At 33.2% G+C, this 22,446-nt stretch overlaps 1 protein-coding gene across 1 annotated transcript; it reads left to right on the forward strand.

The window, feature by feature from the left end:
• The first annotated feature begins 628 nt into the window (after positions 1–628).
• On the forward strand, positions 629–20,527 carry LOC130646249 (zinc metalloproteinase nas-36-like). The gene is made up of 8 exons (XM_057452423.1): positions 629–1,278; positions 12,146–12,268; positions 13,357–13,483; positions 15,603–15,817; positions 16,527–16,742; positions 18,155–18,340; positions 18,446–18,622; positions 20,228–20,527. Exons 3-8 carry the CDS (start codon positions 13,389–13,391, stop codon positions 20,377–20,379), a joined length of 1,041 nt encoding a protein of 346 aa, XP_057308406.1. The 5' UTR covers positions 629–1,278; positions 12,146–12,268; positions 13,357–13,388; the 3' UTR covers positions 20,380–20,527.
• Positions 20,528–22,446: the final 1,919 nt, after the last annotated feature.

Here is a 22,446-nt window from a genome sequence, read left to right on the forward strand (position 1 = left end):
AGTGAACTTCAAAACCGAGTAAATATATTGCATGTTTTAAAATTGTAAAATTCAATTCTCGATTATTATTACTATAAGTTTCAGTAATTTTTAGCTTAATTACATCTTGGAGGAAAGAATACGGAAGGAGAAACAACTCTTTAATTCTATTGAAACACTGCGTGAGGTTTTAGCAGGTGTCTGTATAGAAACTTAAGCTGAAGTTTTGGCGGTTGTGTGACTAAATTATTCGTGAATAACAATTCGCAACTATGATTGGTTATAAAAACAATTAGATAATTTGATGATGAATTTGATAGCATTATCAAAACAAGAAGCCATATTGAAATCGGTAAAATTTCTTTTGTTTTCATGTTAACATAATTAGCCAAGAAGCACATGCTCGAAACTTTTGTAAACAAAAAGAAAAAGTTTATAACTCGTTTTAAAACGACGTTCTGTTATAAGAAGTTATTTCTTTAGTTAGAATAAACATTAATCCAGCACACATTTTGTCGGCACTCGTCCAGCGCATATCTATCTATATTGTTTTTCATGATTAAAGTGGTATACTCAAGCCTGCAAAAATAGGTTAATATAACGGTTAAACGCTTATTTCCAAACGTATTGTTAAAGTTTTTAACAGCAATGTTTACCGACTTATATTAGGCACACTTTCCATATATTAAAGGAGAATATGAAATTTGATCATTTTTTCGTGAAAAAGACTCGGTCGAGCACCTCACGCACTTATTCTTTTGAAATTAAAAACAATACAAAATTCAATACATTTAAAGCGCACAGAAATGAAGTTGTTTCTCCTTCCGTATTCTTTCCTCCAAGATTACATGTACTTATTTTCTCTATAAGAACAATTTGTAAAGAATAATAATAATAACGATAAGGCTATAAATTTTTAACCAATAAAAACAAAAAGCACAATGGAAAATATAAAGTTGTACCAATTTTCTCCTTGTTTCTAAAAAACAACATAGGAAGTATGTTTCAAGGCAAATTCGTTAGAATCAATTAATACAGTTCAAGTCTTAGAAATTTGTAATAAAGTGGAAAATACCACGCCCAGTGAAATATTAAAAACACTGGTATGACGAGTATGTACAATACAAGAGTATAAATGAGACAGTTATATTAAAGATTACCCACATAGTAGTATTTAAAAAAGAAGTAAAATCTTTAACCCGATACCTTTGCAATTACTATACAAAATTTTGAATAGTTTATGATAAAAAAGTTATTATATAAAATTTAATGATTCAGGCATAGTAACTTCTCAATAAGGTAAGATCTTCTTGTTCAATATTTATTCGTTCAGCAATTAGCATGTGAATGTTTCTGTATTTAGGCGTTTATAACTCATACTCCCTTGCTCAATATTTTTGATTATGCTAACTTACTTTCCTGGCGGATCAACAAGGAAATTTTTAGAAATAAAAATATTCTCCAAAGCGTAGAGATTCCTGTAATAGGGCTCATAATGCGTCACTATTATTATTATTATATTGTTAAAAGTCGTAATAGGTTGTTTCCCAGGACCTTAGATATGAGTTCCATAGATTCCAGTACCTTGGATACCGTCAATTTAAAACATACAGTCTCTGCCCTCTCTCTATCTCTAACCATTAGGCGATATTGAAGAGGCTGTCTCAGTTTAATTTTGAATGAGGTTTGAAAACGTTAGAAACAAAACTGTAATGCAGCAAAATATTTTGTGCACTACTTGCTTGTTACCGGAATTGCATACAACCTGAAATGCCAATCACAATAATAAGATCATGTGCTTTTAAGGAACGCTTAGCAGACATATGTGTTTAAAAACTTTGCTGACGTCAGCAAGACACCGCAAATAAATAGGATTTTTATTTAGAAATTCTTAATCCTTTCTTGTATGTTTTTTTTGCGAATGGTTACAAAGATATTAAGGTTTAAACCTTTTTTAATAACGTCATTACTCCGTTCATTCTAAGACGCATGCCAGGATTCAGGTTTAAGAAAGTTACTAAATTTTGTCAGAAGTTATACCTAGTTACTAACGCAGTGAAAAACGCTGACCACTCTCTTTTTAACTTAAAAATGATAATAGAGTTGTAGTGATTTCATGGCTTTCCGCCAACTGATAGTTGGTGTGACCACTCAACTATCTTTGTTTGTGACACACAATAGGTACAATTAATAGCCGAAACTTTTATCTAAATCAAAACATTAAAACATTTTAAAAAAGGGATTTTTTGATATTTTACAAAAACGTTTTAAGTTGAATGCCAGATTCAATATCTTGATGTGGCAAATTTTTGTAGAACTTTTTTCTAGGAAACAAATATTTTCGCGGAAAACACTTAAATGATTGAACTAGAAAAAAATAATGTTTGCAATCAAAGGAATCGTATATTCCTTGAAAGCAAAATGATGTCAGGAGGGAGTTTCAATTGTATATATTTATATTTTAGCAGTAACATGAAGTATATAAAAAGATTACAAAACGTTACACAACGTTTGGTTACTCAAAAATACAAACCTTATCTTAACACTAAACCATACGAATAAATAATTCATAAACTAAACGACTAAATATTTTTTTATTTTCCTTTCTTTAAAAGAAATTTGAATTTTGATGAACAAATATGTTTTCCATTAGCTGCGCTAAAGGAATCAACCTCATAAACTCGCCGAGCTTGTCTAGTAGTTCGTCTCGCTCGCTTAAAATACGGTTGGTAATCGGGCAAACACCGCATTTATAGGAGGTATGCAGAAAACGTTTTGTAAATTTCCTTGCACAAAGGCTACCGTGATTACTTTCGGTTTCTTCGGCACGAAAACATTGAACAAAACAAATTTAAAATTTGAAAGAAAATAAATTGACCGAGCACAGATAATGTCGTATTATTTTTGGTGATACATCTTTACCCTTCATTCTCTCAGTTGTACTACAGAAACATATTAATATATATCGTGATGCAGACCAGAAATTTGGGAAAAAACTTCTCCCATCTTTACATCTGGATGATTTATACAGCAGTGCTTATGCAAATCGAGTCTTTAGAAGCTTTTGTCCACTTAAGAACATTTTAATCTAACGATGCAAATTTAGAAAGTCTAGTTAAAAAGACCTACGATGGAGAACAGGAAATAAAAGTGCTTGGGATAATATTAAACAAAAATTGTGATTTTCTATTTTCTGGTTTTAACAAGATAAAAATAAATTCAAATTGAAAACGGCGACAAATCGCAACGTATTACAAGCCTTGGCGTCTATTTTTTATCCTTTCGGTCTAACTAATCCCATAGTTGTTAAGACGAAAGTATCTTTTCAAAGCTTTGCTCGCAAAAAAAATTAAGTGGGACACTCCATGTGAAAACTTCATTCATGAAAGGAATCAAATAGTCATAGAATTGGATAAAGTAAGTATCGTTTACTTGAATAGAAATTTTTGTTGGTAAGATAACGTTTCAGATCCATTATTAGTGTTCGATGACAAGGCTTCAGCGACCCTTCAAGTCAGCATATGGTTGTGTTTTTTACCTACGCTTGGAAACACGCTCTAGAATAATAAAGACTGCTCTTTGTACTATTAAGTCACGTGTTTCTCCTTTATAACCTCAAACAATGCCCAGGTAAGAACTGATAGTAGCATTAATGCTATCCAGATTGTTAAAACAGTTGGTTTATGTTTTTGAGAAAGTTTATACTATTGATAATGAATTTGACTGGATTGATTCTAGTATTTCATATACTCGTGGATTTATTTTAACCTTTTGCATAAACAGATTGCAGGAAAAAAGACTTAATTTAGAATGGAAAGTGATACCACCAGCAGAAAATCCTACTGTTATTATATATATAGGAATGTGCCCCACTTGTTGACATTAATTTGTGGTTTTGTGGTCCTGCGTTTCTTAGTTTAAAAGAAACGGAGTGGCCTCATTTAATATGTTGAAGATAATTTTTATAATCAAGATGAGAAAATTGATTTTGTGGAATTGATTTTCCCACATTAAATGGTGATGATAACTCGTGTTTACAGAGAGTTTATACTGATACTACTGTTAGTTTGTCAGCTTCCACGTGTTATAGTTGTACGAGTTAGACATGTCTGGTGGCGAAAGTGTACCGAGAGGTCAGAAAAGACGGAAAGACGACAGATCTGCTCAGGAAAGACTTTCTCTTTGTAATATTAAAAGTTAAACCAAGTTTGAAAAGGATAATTATAAATCAGGAAAGAAGTTCAAAAAGAAGCCCAAAGTTTCTTTTAAGCTTAAGGATAACAAAAAACAATACGAGTTTGATGAATCTTTTCCACGTGACCTTGAGACGTTGGGATATCTGACAAAGCAAGGCTCAAAGCACAGATCTACAAAAATGTTACAGGAGATTCTTCTAATATTGAAGAAAGAAATTATTAATCAAAAAGTTGTCGAATGTATCGTCGACGATCTCCAATCCTCTAGATAGAATTCAGTTTCAGAATGCTTAATCAGACCTCGAACGAGTTGTTCTCCACAGTGCAACTAACCTTAAGCCAACAGGAACTTGCTTCAGGTCCGGAAAAAAACAGACACGTGCGAACATGCTGCCCGAAGCTAAAAAATAAAAGCACATTTAAAGATAAGTTAATATTTCCTTAATTTCGTCTGCAAGATGTAAATCAAAATCCAATAATAAATTTGAAAGTGTAAGAGGCAATTTAAAAAACAAAAATTTCCTTTTGAGATTCCATAAAAGGAAACAAAACAATTATAGATATCCTAAAACATGGCTATAAATTTCTATTTTCCTCGACCCCGAAAAAAGTGCATTTTTAAGATAATAGATCATCTCGTATGGAGAAAAAATTCGTTACTGCCTCAATAAAAATACTGCTTGAGAGCAAAAGGATTCCGGAAACTGAATTTACTTTTCGCCGTCCCTCAAATACGAGCTAACTCCATCTCAGATTGTATTAATAAGATCATTCAAAACTTACCGTATTCAACAGCGAGAAATTTAGCAAAAATGCTTCTGAAAAAACTTATACAAGATCATAGATGCAGAAATGTCTTAAGATTCTCGAATTAATCTGAAAGAAAAAGATCAGGCTATCAAGGAAATTATCTTTTGGCGTGATAATTTTAAATTGTTTAACACAAGACACATCATTCCCTACAGAATTGTAGAAATAGATGTTTAGTAGTGATTACGTTATAGCGTACGTAAGAACGGACAGCAAAGCATACACCTGTTTTAAGAATTTTAAACTTTATGAGAAAAACTTTAGTTTCACATGGCGTGAATTATATACAGTTCTGTTTACATTAGAAACATTCAAAGCCATACTCCACTCACTAAATTTTATTTCTCTAATAGCGTCCTAAGTCTTAAAGAAATTACATAGACATTAAGGATCTTATTGAAGAAGAACTACTTTGTTCATCACTAACATACTGCCAAGCAGTGAGCGGGATTCGATCCGCGGTCCCCAAAACTGGGAGACGCAGGCGAACCCACTACACTACGTGCTGCAATATGTTAGTGATAAACTCAGATAGTTTATCCGGATGGATATCGGAGAATGATGTTGAGAATGAAATACGGATGTGCTATGATAAATATTCACCTATATGTATTAAGGATCTTCTTTTCCGCTCAGCAAAGTGAATAAGAAAATAATGCTTTTTATTTTTTCAGAATTTGTAATGTTATTCCACTTTGTTGTGATGCATATGTAAAGAAACATTATCAGAACTACTTTTCTTCATTCACACAATCACAGTGCCCGCAAACCCAGTTAATTTTTTTTATGAATTATGTCGTGACATCAAGTTAAGTAAAATCTATTTACACTCAACAATAAAAGTTATGTCAGTTGTAATAGTTATTCATTTAAATCGGTGTGACGTGTATTATGCGTAGCTAGCTGTACAAGGTAACAAAATAACAGGGTCACTAATTCAATGCGTATTAAAAATTGTAAAAATTTGTCAAAAATTAAATCATTCTACTAAACAATAAAATAAAGTACAAATTAAGAAGTAGAACCTATGTGACACAGAAACAAATTTGCATGCGATTGCAAACAATTTTTTCGTTGAAATTGCATAAAACTTTGTTTCTGTGTCCGCCGAAGCTCGAGGTATGGGACAATTAACCAAAAATGTTACTATTTGGCTAAACTTATGGTAAGAGTCAAGAAGTGGGTTTCTAACTGTTACCATTAGATTATCTGTAAAAACAGTGTACAGCTAAACAGTTCAAGTTTCTTATATAAAACTTGGTGAACGCTCTTTGAACGTGAACGAAGAAGGAAATTGTGTGTTTACATGCATTCATGCATACGTGCGTAGAAATTTCAATGTTCACATGCATGCATGCATGCATATAGCAACCTTAACATTACGGCTGATTTGTTTTTTACCTCTGTACAAAGAAGTCATAGTTTAACGTAGCTATAGTTAAAATGTAAAACACACTTTGGGTATGAACGCAATGGGAGTTTCAGTGTTAAGCATGGCTTTTTCTTCCGCAAAATAGTTATATCTATAATATTTTTCGAATGAGAAGACAATGACTGGATGCAAGATGTACTCACATATAATTAATATATTATATATTACTTGTTTCTTTAAGTTTAGGCTTTGTTTACCTGCCACAGGAAAAAGTAAGTTTTTAGTTTTGTTGATATTTGTCAAGTAAATACAGATTGTGACTTCAATAGAACTGCTGCATATATAAAATATATAAAGGCTGTGATTGCAATAAGAAGAATACAATGATACCTTTTTAAGCTTAGTTAAATGAAACAGCCAACGTATCGATCTTTAAAGCAAGTAATTTAGGAACCGAGGCTTTTTTGGTATTCTACTTTTCTTGCTTAGGGTATGTAAAAGAAAATAGGGTCATTATATTTTTGCGTTAACCAGGGGCGGATTTACACATTGGCGAAGTCGGCACTCACCTAAGGAGAAATTTAGCCTCCCCGCGCTTTCTATAATTGTTACAATTAGGTTCGATTTTCACTACTCTTTTTTATATTATGTTGTAGCAGTGTCTCCTTCACGGTGCTTTGCCGAGTCTGTAAGATTTTTCCTAGTGCTACGGTACCGATTTAATATTTTGTTCTATTTCATACGTCAGGCCTATTCCCAAGTGACTCCATAGGCTACCGTGAAATTTGGTAAAGTCGGCGAAAAGCACATTTTGCCGACTGTGGAGTGCTTTTCGGCGACTTTAGGTAAATTTACAGCAGTTTTCTATAGGCCGACAGAAGATCCACCTTACAAAGACAATTGTTTATTTTAATCATTGACCGTTGCATATGACAATCTCGGCAAGATAGGCTGAGATTTCCCTATTTCAATTCTTTTTGTTCACCATGGCTTCAGCAATGAGCACGAGAGAATGCGTAGAGTCTGCTGTAAGATGCAATAAAAGCAACAATGCTAAAATTTTGCACTCAAAAAAGAAGAAACATTACTGGAAAACATTTATTCTCGGTGTCGCCTGTGATTGCAGAAGAAAAGCAGTTTGGAAGAAAAGCAGGTTTCGACTTTACAAAAATAATAGCATTAACTCGATGACTACGCTTTCAGGTACATCTGTTTACTTTTAGTTCCATTGATCTTAGAGTAAGACACACAATTGCTTTCTATTGCTGTGCTAGCAAGTGTGAACATGAAACTGTTTATAGTTTTACTTTTAACACATTTGAAAAAGCTTTGTGTCAATTTTAAAAGAGCTTGAAAGAGCGTTCTCTTGGTTGTTTTTTTTTGTTTATTTTTTTAAGTAACAAAACATTATACAAATATATGTGCATATTTTACATGGCTAGCCTCACAAATATCGAGGGATATACCCTGTCTTTTATTTTCAGGAGGGGCCATGGCTTAGATGGGGAGTCCTAGAGTATGTAATGCTCATTTTGAGCTACGCAGACCCAATTAAGGGCCGCGCTCTACTAGACAAACCTCGGCAACATCCACAGTGTGCCATCTTCCAAATTCCTCCACATGGCTTGGGTTAACATTCACTCACCCTGTTGAATCGCCGTGAAGAGGAGTCGAACCCCGGTCTCCCGCACACAGTACAAAAGCTATAACCACTAATCTACTACGCCACAAAAAGTAATATCAAATTATAATGTCACAATAAATTGAATAGCTAGTCAGCTGGTTACTTTTTTGTAGCTGGTAAAGGTGTAATATGTATAACAATTTGTTAACTTCTTAACAACTTTGTATGTTTACTTTTGTAGATTCAAAACTTTTCAAACGATTTTATAACATGCCACGAGGCCAAGAAAAGATCACTAATTTTGGAAGGAAAACTTTGACAAGACTTTATGATGTTTTGGCGTAAAATCTCGAGCCTTGTATCGAAATAATTCCTGGAAATGGTGCTAATTATATACGATTCGAATAAGGAAAAGGCATGGCTTTATTTAATGGGTGAAATGACAAAAGTTTTTCACATTTTCACTAAAGAAGTTGTCATGCTGATAGACTTAAAAAATGTTTGTTGTTCTATCAACATGGCGAACATGACTTACCATATATATTTACTTATTACAACCATATCCAGATGGACACAAAAACGTGTAATAATCTAGCTAACGATATATATGTTCTTGAATGATTTTGTTTTGTTAAAAATTTCAAGTATTTATAGTAATTATCGCATAACAGCTAAAAGGTAATTTCAAGTTTGATTCAACATTTTAAGGGTGTGAACTAAAAATGGTTACCGAAGAAAAAAACAGTTTTTTTTCTTGCTATTAGGCTAATAGGGCTAAATGTTTTTGACTGAATGTTGTGCTAAATCAGTGTTCATTCTTTCGTTTTTGTAGGTTGTTGTGTTGTAAGGTTGTTTTTAAGTAGCTACATAATCATGCCATTTTTATTTTATTGTATTTATGTGTTGTTGTTTATGTTGTTGTTACTATGATGATTACAAATAAAGCCTATTCACATATGTATTTTGTGTTGCTGTTTTTTGCTTATTTTTCTTTCAGGCCTCCTCTTTCATGTTATTAAATGTTTTGAATAGAATAAATATAAAAAGAAAATTTATTAGTAATATATACTGTTTTGCATTACCGAATTATAAGAATCATATGTCTTTTTTACTCAATCTAGTTGCCGAAAATTTATAGCTTCTAAGAGATATTATATTTACCCATAACTTGCAAAAAAATTTCTGGTTGTGGCAGAAAGAAGAAGTTTTGCTAGCTAGCTAATTTTAGCCTTAATTCTTCTGAAAACATTATTTGGCTTTCATTTATGAATTTTATGATTGTTTTTTTCAAATAACATGTAAGAAATAGACTTGTAAAGGTCCTGTCTGCTGCATTTTGGAGTGCTGAAATAGGTAAATAAGCTAAAGCTTTTGGGACTTCGCCCCAGACCCCAATTGGAGGGCTTACAGGGCCCCCCAAAACCCCCATCTGATTTAACACGCGCAAATTTTACTATGCAAAAATTGCGCATTGCTTCGCTTCGCAAATCCGCCTAAAGGAAAAGAAAAATCCGCCCCTGTTAAATTAATAGACACTTCCCAAATTTATTTATTTCATGTGCCGCAGCTTTTTAAAAATTATTTGGCAGAAAATGGATAAATAACTGAAATACTCGACAAAATTTAATTATCCTGCATTCGAAAAATTTTAAAAAGTGTAGGCTGATAGAAGAAATGAAAAATTTAATGGTTTTACCCTGCATGTTTTAAACGCTGGCTGATTTTGTCGCTCTTATATCCTTGTTATTGTTTATAGTACAACTATGATAAGTTTCTCAAAGACGTAACTGTTTAAAAGTTTTACTAAGTAAGAACAATTATCTAGAAATATTATAGATTTTTAGCACAGAAATTTTTTTAATAAGATCTTTATGTTTCAAACGAGTTGTTAGCCTCTTGAGAGAACTATTTATAATGTTACCCTTTCTTGGTAGTTATTCCCTGCTGTTGAGAACAGGAATGTTTTTGTAATAAGCTGCTTCGTTGTTTTTTTTCGTGTTGTATCTAGTTCTGCTTGCAAATCTCGAAGTTTTTCAGTTCAATAATCGTATTCCTAAGTAATTACGCTCTGGCCTAGTTTGAAGTGGCAAATATTTTGTCACTTTAAGGTCAGGTCTAACCGATAAACCTATTACCTGCTTTTACCATTCGTCTGCTTTTTGTTCTTGATCGTCTGTGTGGCACAGTTTACGGTTCTTATTAATTGCTCCACAGGGAATGGATGGTAGCTTGGTAGCTAACACTTTTACTTGTGGCTTACCCTGGCGTGCGACGCCGGGTCTCCAGGCTGGTACTCATTAAAGTTAATCTTGCAGAACTGTTCAAACTGTTTATTCACAGAAAATAATGACCATGAATTTCTTTCATAGTGTCGACTTGTGAAATATAAAAACAAACATTTTGTTCCTGTTCTCACAAAAAATTTCACATTGTTGCCTCTGATCTAAGTTAAGGTGCAACATCAAAAGCATTTTAAGGACAAAATTATACAGAAATTAATTACTGCTTTTTTAGGCCGGAACCATTTGAGTAACCATTTTGTGTTTCTTTCAAGGAAAATTTTACAAATTGCTTTGTGAAGTAATCCTCAAGGAAAAATTTGTTTTTGACTGAGCAAAATTACTAGAGAATTTTATTTTCCTAAAAAAAACCAAGATGCTGAATGCAAATTTTAAGAGTTAAGATATCTTCCTGTTTGTCAGCCCTATATTTTGGACTTTTAAATAATTTTTTTACTAAATAAGCAAGAGTCTTAAATGTAACAAAAAATAAACAAGAACATTCCAAGAATTCCTAATTCTGAAATCACAAATGTGTAATATGTATGTTGTAAATACTTTCAAAAGTACCCTCACTTGAACAAAAATAAACACCCGCAACTTTTTTTTTAAAAGCCCCCCTTCCCCACCACCCATCCCCCCAGGAAGTATTAAAATTTTGCAATATTTTTTTCATCACAAGCCCCGCTAAAAGTAAGAAAACGTTTAAGGAAACATATTATTAATATTTATATACATGTCAAGCCGGCCGCAATTTCTGAAATAATGATGTTTTTTCAGCTGGCCAGCATTAGCTTTGATTTACGGACAGCATGTGATTGATATCTGAAACTGTTTAGTTACAACAAATTAAATCATGCTCTATACTGTCAGGCATTAACCATTTTCATATCATTCTGAGGATTACGAAAATGTACTGGGTTGAGCCTTAATACCATTCGGTCTAAAACAAGTCTGACAAGCTCAGTTGAACTAAAAATAAGCGTCATGTTTTTAAATAAGTCACTTTGATAAATGAATTTGTACCTATTTCTTTGTTTTTCGGTCCAAATCCATTATTTTCTTAAGACATTCTTTTCTTATAATTACTTTACTCCATAACAACCTTCAAGTCACTAATCTTGATTGTACTCTGGTTATTACATTTTTTATGTACACGAAACAAGCCTCCGAGACGTTCAAGCATGATAATATTGTCATTAAGCTTAATTAATGAAAATTTTTGTTGGTCTGTTTTCTACATACGAAATGCACACTAAAGTACAAGAGAAATTATTTTATAATAAAAATAATAACAGACAAAAATGGTGAAAAAGACATTTCTTCTCAGCAGCGGATCTTAAATACACTGTTGTGACATGGAACCAGAATTTTCTGTTACCGCTTTGTTGCTATCCAAAAATATACATTACAGTTGTTGATGTGAACAAGTAAAATAACAAGAGTGCCTATTTTCGATAAAAAAAAGTTAAAAAAGTTAAAATCAACCAAACCAAATGCACAAAACGTATCAAAAGAAGTGAAATGACATTGTTCACAAATTTTAGAGACGTCTACACTATCTAGCTAGCAAGAGTTTTACAAATATAATATTAGATTATGTTACTGAAATATTATAACCATCAGAGAATTTAGCTGTTTTTTTCCTTTTATCTATCGTTTTGCCCCAACCCCTTTTTCACTTCTGTTGCGACATTGCGACATTGAGACATTGAGTCATTATTATCCAAGGTTCACTCTCATGTGCCAACTTGCGCCATTAGTACTCATAACTGACTTTAAAACTTTTTCTTTTGTCTATCACATTTTGGATGACAAAGGAAGTCTTAGGATATCCCTGAAAACACTTTTGCATACTTGTGTGTCTATTTTCTCATTCTTATAGATACGACAACAAACATCACAGAAAGCGCGTTGCAAAAGAGTGTAATAAACCTAGACGAGCAGGGAGTTCCGAAGGGTATATGGTATACCAAAACAGTTCCCTACAGGATCGCACCTGAGTTCAGTACGTACATCTTGACTCGTCAAATTTTTTAAAGGAACAGTGTTAACAACTATTCAACTGTCTTTTTCGTAAGCCGGTCAATAGCATAGAGTGAGAAAATTTCCTAAATATTTTTTAAGTTATGTAAGTTCATATGGGGGTGCTATGCCCATTAAAAATAGCGAGGAAAATATATTTTTTCATTTAGCGATGTACTTTCCCACTTAAAATTATTTGTATTGTTGTAAATACGAGTTTGCGCAAGTTCCCAAAAACCAACATGCTTGTGGGATGCATGTATATTATATAAGATAGCCAGTTTGAGTTGATTGATCACAACTTTTTTCTCACAGGAGGTAAGTTGAAAGTCAAAGCCTGGTATGAGAATGTGTCAAATTTGAGGAAATTATATTTTGTATAATGCATGTTATTCTTAGAGAAAATCTTTAAGGTAGTACTCACTAACTTTGTTCTTGGATGACATTCACAAAGCAATGAATAAATCACAACTAACTGGCGCCATTTTTATCGATGTTAGCAAGACTATCGATACAATAAGTTACAGCGTCATTTGAAATAAACTCCTGAATTATGGCATTCTCGATCATGAAAAGCAATTTTTTACAGATTACTTGTTTTACCGTTGGGAGCACGTTTCGTAAAAGACCGCGATATCTTCGAGTCAACCCGTATTTTGTGGTGCATACCAATTCATTCTTTGTTGGCTGATTTTCTGCTCAATTTTAATGAGGTTGAAAATCAACTCGAAAACTGCGAGAATATAATGTACCTCAACGGGACAGTCATTTACTTTAATTACAACTGTTCGTTTTTAACTAGTATTTTGAACCTGCAAAAATATTATTGACAGAAATAAAAGTAAATAAGTAATAAAAAATAAGTGTTCAAATGTTTCCTACAAGCTCAAACAAAATGTGAAAAGAACCTATTTAATGGAAATAAAACTTTCCACCTTAACTTGATAGAACAAGTCATAAAATTTCGGGCCTATACCTCAACTAGAACAATTAGTGTCAAAATTAAACCGTCGGAATTTGTAAGTATACAAGCATCTCACAGTAGCGCTATTAAAATAAATTCTCATTTAGATGCAACAGAAAAAGCGAAAATTGTAGCCGTCATGGATTCTATTTCGAAGAATTCTTGTGTTAAATTTCAAGAAATACCACAAACAGAAACTAAAACTCATCATATTCGAATCGTCTCAGGAATTGGGTACGTAGTTTTTTGTATTACATGCAATTATATACAAACAATTATATCGTATATCATATAATTCTAGGTAGCTATAATTATTATTTGTATTAATATGTGAAGTAAAAATAAATAAAATAATGGGGGGCATTAGCATATGAAAATCGATACACCTTTCTCGTAGCTAAATTATGTGTTGCAATATTGGCATATAAAGAAGAAACTTCTTAGTAAAATTCATAAACATAAAAAATGCAACCCGAAAATGTATATATTTATATGTTGGGAATGACCTTGTCTGTCTGTCTGTGACTTTTGTAAAGTTGAATATAATTTTATAATAGTTTTAACAATGTCTATAAAAAAACATCATCTATAAAATTCTTCCGTAATTTACCAAACTTTGACTTTAAAACAATAGTACCGTCAAGAATAAATATATTAAGATTAGTTTTAGGGTCCACACAAAATAGGTACTAGCTAAATAAAATTGTAAAAAAATCTTTGTTTATTCAAGGGTTATTGCTGATGTCATTGAAAGTCAAATGATAGATCTTTGTTATTTCTTTTTTGCCTAAATGGATTTTTCCACGGGCCTTACCGACCAATCTCTTATAAAAATACAAAGGGTGTGGCCGTCTGTCTGTGACAGGCAAAGTGAATGTGTTCATTTTTCTTTGCCAAAACTTTCTGTAAGATCGCCGAAAAAAGTATGTCCAATTTGCCAGTGGGTTTAATTTGTATACGTCACTTTCGTGAAAACGACTCAATTTATTTTGCTGAAATAAATTTATCAGCTAACCTTCAAAAAATGGCTACTCTCGACACAAAAAACAACAAAAATGGTTTAAACAAGCATATTTACGAAAGATGAAGAAAGTGAAGAATTGGTAGTAGAAAAGTCAAGTTAAAAGTGAAGAGTAGCGAAGTGATGAAGCAAAGTTAGAAATAGAAAAAAAGGCTAGGCTGTTTGGTTTTTTATGTTGCTGGAGGTTAGTGTTACTTTATTTATGTCGCACATGTTAAGTTGTCAAGCAGACTCAGGAAAAAAACACTTAAAATCTCAAATCCTGTAAGTTTAATATTGTGCGTCGTTTATGGTAAAAAACTTAGCTTAATTATTGTGTCTCCTGGGTGTGTAACTACTGTATTTGTCCTAAAATTCAAACTGTTGCATGAAGGGGGTAGCTGGGTTTTACATTACTAAGGTTTCTCTTTATATGCGTTTTACGAAGCAAAAACGGCTAGCTATTGGCCTAGCTAAGTCTCCACAGTTTAGGGTATTTAACTACCCCTAGTAATCCTTATAAAATCCTTGTAATTGAGAAAATATAATAAATCTCATTAGGATTAATCGTAGAACTTGAAACTTTCTTTCATCAAGTAGAATCCTTCTGTATGTTTTGGACACGTGATCAATCCGACTTCTTCATTATTTCTTGTTGGGCTTAATCGAAAAATCGAAAAGTCGAAAAAAACCTGATTCTCGGGCTATTTTTCGGAATTTTTTAGGCCAACTATGTTAAAACCAGAATATATGTTAAAAAACTTTTATCTGCCTTTTAGAAACTTCAAAATTTTAAGCTTTTGATGACGTCAGAGCAAAAGTGCTGACATAAGCAAAAATTAATTGCTATCATTTTGCTCCTTTTGTGACGTACAACAAGTGTGGCAAGTTTGATTCAATTGGAGGCGGGATTATTAGAGCCAGGATCCGTTTACCCCCCCACCTCCTTCCCTCCTCGGTTATAATTTGTACGGAAATCTCGGGTATGTTATTTTGTTGCAATCTGGTGTAAAACAGTTTATTTTGACCATATAGTAAGTTTATACTGCGGATAATTTGTGCCTCCCACTGGACCAGAAAAACTCTGTATCAAGCAGATCAAATTAACAACATAATAAAATAAAAAAATAAATAAAATAAAAATAAAATAAAAGTTAGAGTACGCTTCTTCAAAGAAATTCATTATTCTTCCTCGTACTTTTTATTAAGTGCCTTAGTCTGACCCTCCACATTGTCATCTAATTTTATGACATAATTGCATGCACTATTTCACTATTGTACTGTATAGAGTTAAAATCTTTGCTTAATACACAACGGGACTGGATTTTATTACCAAATAAAACCATTTTTTAGTTGTCACGCACAAGGTGTTGGTCGAGATCCGTTACGCTACAAGGACTTTCAGATAGTTTCCTTACAAAAAGATTTATGTTTTGAGTTGGTTCCGGGCACCATTGCACATGAGTTGTTCCATATATTGGGATTTACACATGAAATAAAGCGACCGGACCGTGACGTATACGTGAACATTATGTGGGAGAATATAAAAGACGTGAATAAAAATGAAAGTAATTGTACAATTTACTATCTAAATATTGTTACTTACTTCGTTATAGTGAACTGTTACGTTAGCCATATAAAACTCTTGTTAAAGAAATATCTGTAGTTAATTTTGTTTTATATGACTGTTTTACTGCTATGACGGGAATGTGACTGAATGTTAGCAGTGTTTCAAATAAAATACACAACAATGGATAAAATTCAAGCCTTTTCCAAAGTTCATTAATTTCACTAATTATAAAAAATACTTATTTAAATACTTGTTAAAAAATACTATTTCTACCAATATAATGTCAAGGTTATATGTTACAAACTCCATTCTGCTTTTCCAATTGACAAAGCCACTTCTCTTAAAGTATAAAACATTCTTCAGAAAACAAATAACTCGTAGTGGTAAACAAAACACTATCTTTTCTATTGTTGTAGTGAATGCAAAATAAAAAACCTTTCCTTCTCGATGTTTAAAGCAAATAACCCTGACCGAGACTTCGCATACCCATATTGCCTAAAATGTCTGCACAATCACTTTTTTAATTCTAAAAAGATCGACTAGCGGCTAGGAAGTGAAAAAAAATTGCATCTCGAGAAAATTAATTCTCAAAAGGCACAATAAGCGGAAAAAGAGATGGCGTGGATTGTTATTGTTCGAACGTTTTATTCACTATCTTTCGTCATTGACAGATGACAACCAAGTTTCATTAACCGTGTTTATTTTAGAACAATATGAACGTTCATCGCAGGATAGCGTTGAATTTTTTGATGCTCCATATGATTACAACTCTATTATGCATTATAAATGGTATTATGGTACAATCAGAAGTGACAAACCGACGATTGTTCCAACTTCGTTTGACCTGCCATACACACAGATCGGACATTTGGATAAACCTACAGAAATGGATTATCGCAAGTTAAATCTCTTATATGACTGCAGTATGTATCTTTTTTTTCCACCATTAGAAGTGATAGCATTACTATACAAAAATATTGTAAACTAAAGCCGATCTAACACGAACAAATTTTATATGACATAAATTATATGATCATAGAAACTTGATCGAATAATATGTCATTTACAAGTAATTTTTACGTCCTTTCTTCACTTCTGAACGCCTTTCCGGGATTAGAGTTCCATAAAGACCGAGTTGTGGCCCAATAACCCAATACTTTCTTCTTCTTGACTTTTTTTTGAAGACAATTACAATTATTACAGTAGCTGTGGCAGGTTCCTCGTCGTTCATTTTTATGAAGAAAAAGAAGTAAAAGTATAATTTAATGCACAATATATGATCCCAAAAGCTATGGAAGATGGAGAATTTTGGAGAGGGAGAGTTAATATGGTCCGGGAAACCCGCCCGATCCGATCATAATGATGATATGATCGTGTAACAACAGTGCATATGATTAGAAGACCAGATGGTTTATATGAACATATATCGTTAAAATTTGATCATATAAAAGCAGCTTAAGTCAAATGCGTTAACGTGTGAAATGAGAAATTTTTATCCGAATAAATTTACCAGTTCTCGATATTCAAAAGCAACGAGACATTGAAAGTGACTTATTTAATAAAAAAAATTAGTTATTTTAGAAATGATAAAGATAAAACACCGTTAATGTCAAATTCAAATGAAGTATAACGTCTTTTATGTTCTCGTTGTTCCGTTGATTACATCGGTAAAACAAATCGGAACCTACATGAACATTATTTCCAACATGCGACAACAATAGTAGTGTAATTTTAATCATTTAAATTCTTGTCGTAAATTTAATGACATTTAATGACATTATGATTTACTTGAACTTGATAAAGCTGAAGAAAAGATATAGGATGTTAACTGTGTTACAAATAATATTTCAGTTACTAGCTGATAAATGGAACATTCTATTACTAAAGGAAGTAAAGTTTTTCTTAAAAAACAGACTAGACGCCTCCACAAAACTTTTCTTATTTTCTTGTCACTAACTTGTCATTCTATTACTCCATAGTACTTCATAGACTATGGTTACTTTTACTGTCTTTTTAAGCAAACCTTGTTATTAGATTTTTAGTTGCCTGAGAGATGTATACGTTGCTGGAAATATAGCTTTTTAAGAACTTTCATTTCACCTCGTTGCTTTTCAACAAGAGGTATATCTCGTTGCTTTATGAATATCAAGTACGAATAAATTTATTTGGATTAAATATTTTGCTATCCTGGTCATAATTATCAGTAGGTTATGGTTAAAATGAAATCAAAATTAAAACGTGGAAGTTACTTGATAAAAGAAACACTCAAATTTTTTATAATTGTACTATTATGTGCCATATCGACTCTAAATGGTAAATATCGTATACCTTACAGGAAACAACGACAATCCAGTGAGCTCCTGGTCAAAATGGGGTCCATGTCTTGCATGCCCTGATCAACGTTTCAGAAGATTTCGTCAACAGTTTTGTTCACATGAAGATATCAGTAAATGCTGGCCAGACGTTCAGAAACGGGTGAAAACCGAGTCAGAAGATTGTGATGTAACGCTTTCTAGGGGTGGTAAGCTATTAATTATACTTTATACATAAAAAAGTAAGTAAGCTCATTTTACCTAATTTTCTTTTGCTAGAGAAAATTTACCATTTATATCTCTTTATATTTCAGGACTTCCAAGAACCAAAATAGGATCGTGGAACAAATGGACAACCTGGTCTATTTGCGACGCATCTCCCGGAGTAATTTTTGAATCACAACACAGAAGACGCGATTGTCCGGACAAACTAAAGTGTTGGGGCTCTAATACCCAATCAAGACCATGCAGAAACGATGGAACAGTTCGAGGTCGGCGTCGTTTTTATATATACACTGCTCGTTAAACCTGTTGAAAAATTCACTTAGGCAAACGGAATGACAATGGGAAAAATCTGTCACATAAGTTTTAATGATGCCAGTAAATATTACAGTATGTTGCGCACTGCCTTCACCAAAAAAATGAATCTGAAATTGTCAAAAAAGTTCGTTTGTAATTACTAATTCAACAAAATATTTCTTAAAATCTAAAAAAAATATCAAATGTTAAATCGCATTAAATCCTCACATAAAATAAAAAAGAACAGGTTGCAAGATGTAAAATTTAGTTGACAGAAAGTTGCTACGCCAGTCACAACATTGACACTCACAACATTGACACTCACAACATTGACACTCACAACATTGATACTCACAACATTGACACTTACAACATTGACACTCACAACATTGACACTCAAAACATTGACACTCACAACATTGACACTCACAACAACAAAACCAGCAGTAACAACACCGACAGTTATAACACAAATAATAAAAACGTCAGAAATAACACATTTCCAATTGATACATCCTTTAAGTGATTATGTTGAAAACTCAGTATTTTAAACTCGAATGTCAAAAGGAGGCCTGCAGGAGTTACCAAAAATCAACAAAAATAAGTTCTTCAAGCATTTTAAATATCGTTTTCCCCTAAAAGTTTATGCAAAAATACCAAGAAGCCATAGTTTGAAAACATCACATTTAAGTCTAGAAAATTAAGTCATTTTGGTTGCATACCATCCTCTCCAACAAAAATTTATACAAAATGTAAAAATCAACCGTTCAACAACACAAAAATTATTCGTTTTTGGTATGATGATCCATACTGTTCTTTCCCAAACATTTTGAACCGAAATATTAAAAATGAGGTGAGCAAGGACTAAATTTCAAATCAATAAAGACCTTTATTTGAACTCCTTTCTTTTAAAATTTTACACAAAATGCAAGACAAAACAGTTTCTGAGCAACAAATCCCAAGCAACATAAGTCAGTTCATTCAGCATGTTGTACATTGTATTTGCCCTTAAAATTTTACACTAAAGTAACTCACTTCAGTACATTGCATGCAATCCTCGCTCATAAAATTTTATGCAAAATATAAAAAATACAACTTGAAAGACGTAAACTCTTATTGCAAACAATTTTTTAACAAATATTAATTTTCGCAAAACTAAATGAACTTTTTCAAACCGCATTATTTTATGCCCATGACAATTGTCACTATAAAGTACAGAAATGACTATTTCACTAGATATAAATTTAAGGTGTTCCATACTCTGGTTTCAACTTCAACTTCAACTGAAATTTTTCTACTTTAACTTTTAATGTTTTTGATATGTTTTTTTGATTCACTCTACTTATCCACTTTGACTTTCCTTGCTTTTAATATTTGCACTTTTTTATCACTAAGAATCATTTAATTTGTTTAACATTCGAGAATAAGACATTTTATCCGCTTCTTTAGTTCGCCTTTTATCGAGACCTTTATCGAGAATTTGTTATTCAAAAATCTCGAAAAACCCGTGTACTCAGGTGGTAGTAGAAATTCAAACACAAACAGAAATTTTTTTTATAAAGATATATATTTTACAGGTCCCGAAGATTGTACATTTGAACAGGGCATTTGCAAATTCGAAGACGAAAGCACCAGTAAGAAATACTTTTGGAACAGCAAAATTGGTAGAGGTGAGGTTCTAAGAGACGGACCTCTATTTGATCATACAACTATGGGAGGTAAGATATAACATTGATAAAAACCGCCATAGAAACACACAAAAAAATTAAAATAGACTTACAAACTTAAGTGAGTTTTAAAGATACGGCAAATGCACAATTTATTTCATAAATATTTTCAGAACAAGGACTCTTCTTCTCTTATAATGCTATAATATATTCTGTTTCTCACGCAATTTGTAATTAAAGAAGGGACGGCTCCTTACATTATAACGAAAAGTTGCCAATAAAAGCTCGGGTACTGCTTAATCATTTCGCGACGTGAATCGTCATACGGACTATAGAACATATCCCTAAATGTCATAGCACGGGTCGCACTAATTTTGACCTTATTTTGCCGTTTGAACGTAAAACAGCTATGACAGCTTCAAATTATGAGTTTGTAATTTCCTAATTACGTGCAGAAAAGCGATGGTAAATAGCGTGTTCTAATAATTTACAAAATCGCGGAGCAAAAGCAAAATTGAAATAACATAAAAAACATTTAGAAATTGTAATGAAATGATAGGATGTTATGTTAGTGGCAAAAGTTCATCAAAAGGAAAGCTCTAAAAACTGATTACATTTGTGCGGATTGTCCTTTCTCCACTAGTCTTCACCAATATAATGAGTTAGTGTTAATTGTTAATTGTTAATTTAACGCGATTTTGTTACCCGTGAAAGGCAACATGAATTTCTCCAAACGCAGCATGTGCGTTACATTATCAATACTAACCCCTATGCTCTTGTAATTCATTTTAAAAACTTTTTGTGTTTTGAAAGTCTGCTCCAAAAAGATTGTTTAAGTTTAGTGATTAAAAGAAGATTACAAAATGGCTGCTGTTTTCTTTTACTTTATTAACCTATACAGAGATTGTGTTGAATTATTATCATCACTAAGCTTATTTCCAATATTTTAAATAGTAGTAAATACGAACCACGACCCAAACATGGCATACATTTTACCTATACCTGACTTACTTCTATCTTAAAAAATGTTTTAGAGATAGGAAAATGTTCGTTCTGGGACAGACGACGACAACGTAAACAACAACAACGTAAACAACAACAACGTAAACAACAACAACAATTTCCGAATTCCCCGAATCCGACAATTCCGGGAAATCCGATAAAATCCCACGCATGCGTAATAGCGACTAGCGGAAATAATGCTGACATCAACAAAAATAGAGATTGTGCAATTGAGTAGGGGGAAGTCCCTTATTCGATGACCGTGCGTGAATTTGGGGTAAGCGACAGCGAGAGCGAGTGGAGGAACCAGACCTTGTTCAGTAGCTGTCAAGCTATTTGTAAAGACTATCCCAGCAGCGGGTCTAGTTATTTCGATGAAGATTCATGGAGTCGATGGATTCTCGAAAAATCCCAAGGTCTCACGCGTATAGGTATAGAGAAGCTTTCCCAAAGCGTAAGATTTTACGCTTATCTCATACTTACAGCCAGGCTAACGCGAGGTCCAACATCATCGGCAATCAAGGTAGTTCTATCGATGCGCAGCGCCTCTACTTGACGACTTTAGAGAATTTGTTCCTCCGACCCAGTGACACGGGTGAGGAAATAAGGCGATTCCAAAATGTGCTCAAGTATGCACGTAGCAAGGTCGATATCTCGGTGGCGCATGGAGTACACATAATACCCAGCAACATGAGCCTTCATATCAAGAGTGTCATGAATTTTACGAACAAGATACTCATCAGTAAGGAGTACTTCTCGATTGGTGTTAACCCCACGATGTTGCCAAGCCGATATCCGGCATGCCATGCCGCCCCCCTCAAGGCAAGAAATAAAGGGGGAGGGTGGCACCCTCCCCCGATCAGAGTCGCACACTGCGCCGGGAGTAGATGCAAGTCAGCACGAGGATACCAAGGCTAGCGTTATCACGTTGGGAGTAGGACTGATACTCGTATACATCTGGATGAAGAAATAGGTCTAATGTGTTTATCAACATATTAGACACTCTACGATCTCTTACCACCCTTACTCTTCCTGTTACCTACATACTCAACAATAATACCCACAGCAGCAGCCAAGGCCATGTACAAGTGCTTTGCCGCGAATTCAACAACTCTCGCTGCAACTCT

This window comes from Hydractinia symbiolongicarpus, chromosome 5 (assembly GCF_029227915.1).
Source record: "Hydractinia symbiolongicarpus strain clone_291-10 chromosome 5, HSymV2.1, whole genome shotgun sequence".
NCBI lineage: Eukaryota > Metazoa > Cnidaria > Hydrozoa > Anthoathecata > Hydractiniidae > Hydractinia > Hydractinia symbiolongicarpus.

Coding starts and splice junctions, on each gene's coding strand:
- LOC130646249 (XM_057452423.1), top strand. CDS start 13,389: ATGGATTCTATTTCGAAGAATTCTTGTGTTAAATTTCAAGAAATACCA. Junction 13,484..15,602: donor CGAATCGTCTCAGGAATTGG/GTACGTAGTTTT, acceptor ACCATTTTTTAG/TTGTCACGCACAAGGTGTTG. Junction 16,743..18,154: donor AAATCTCTTATATGACTGCA/GTATGTATCTTT, acceptor TATACCTTACAG/GAAACAACGACAATCCAGTG.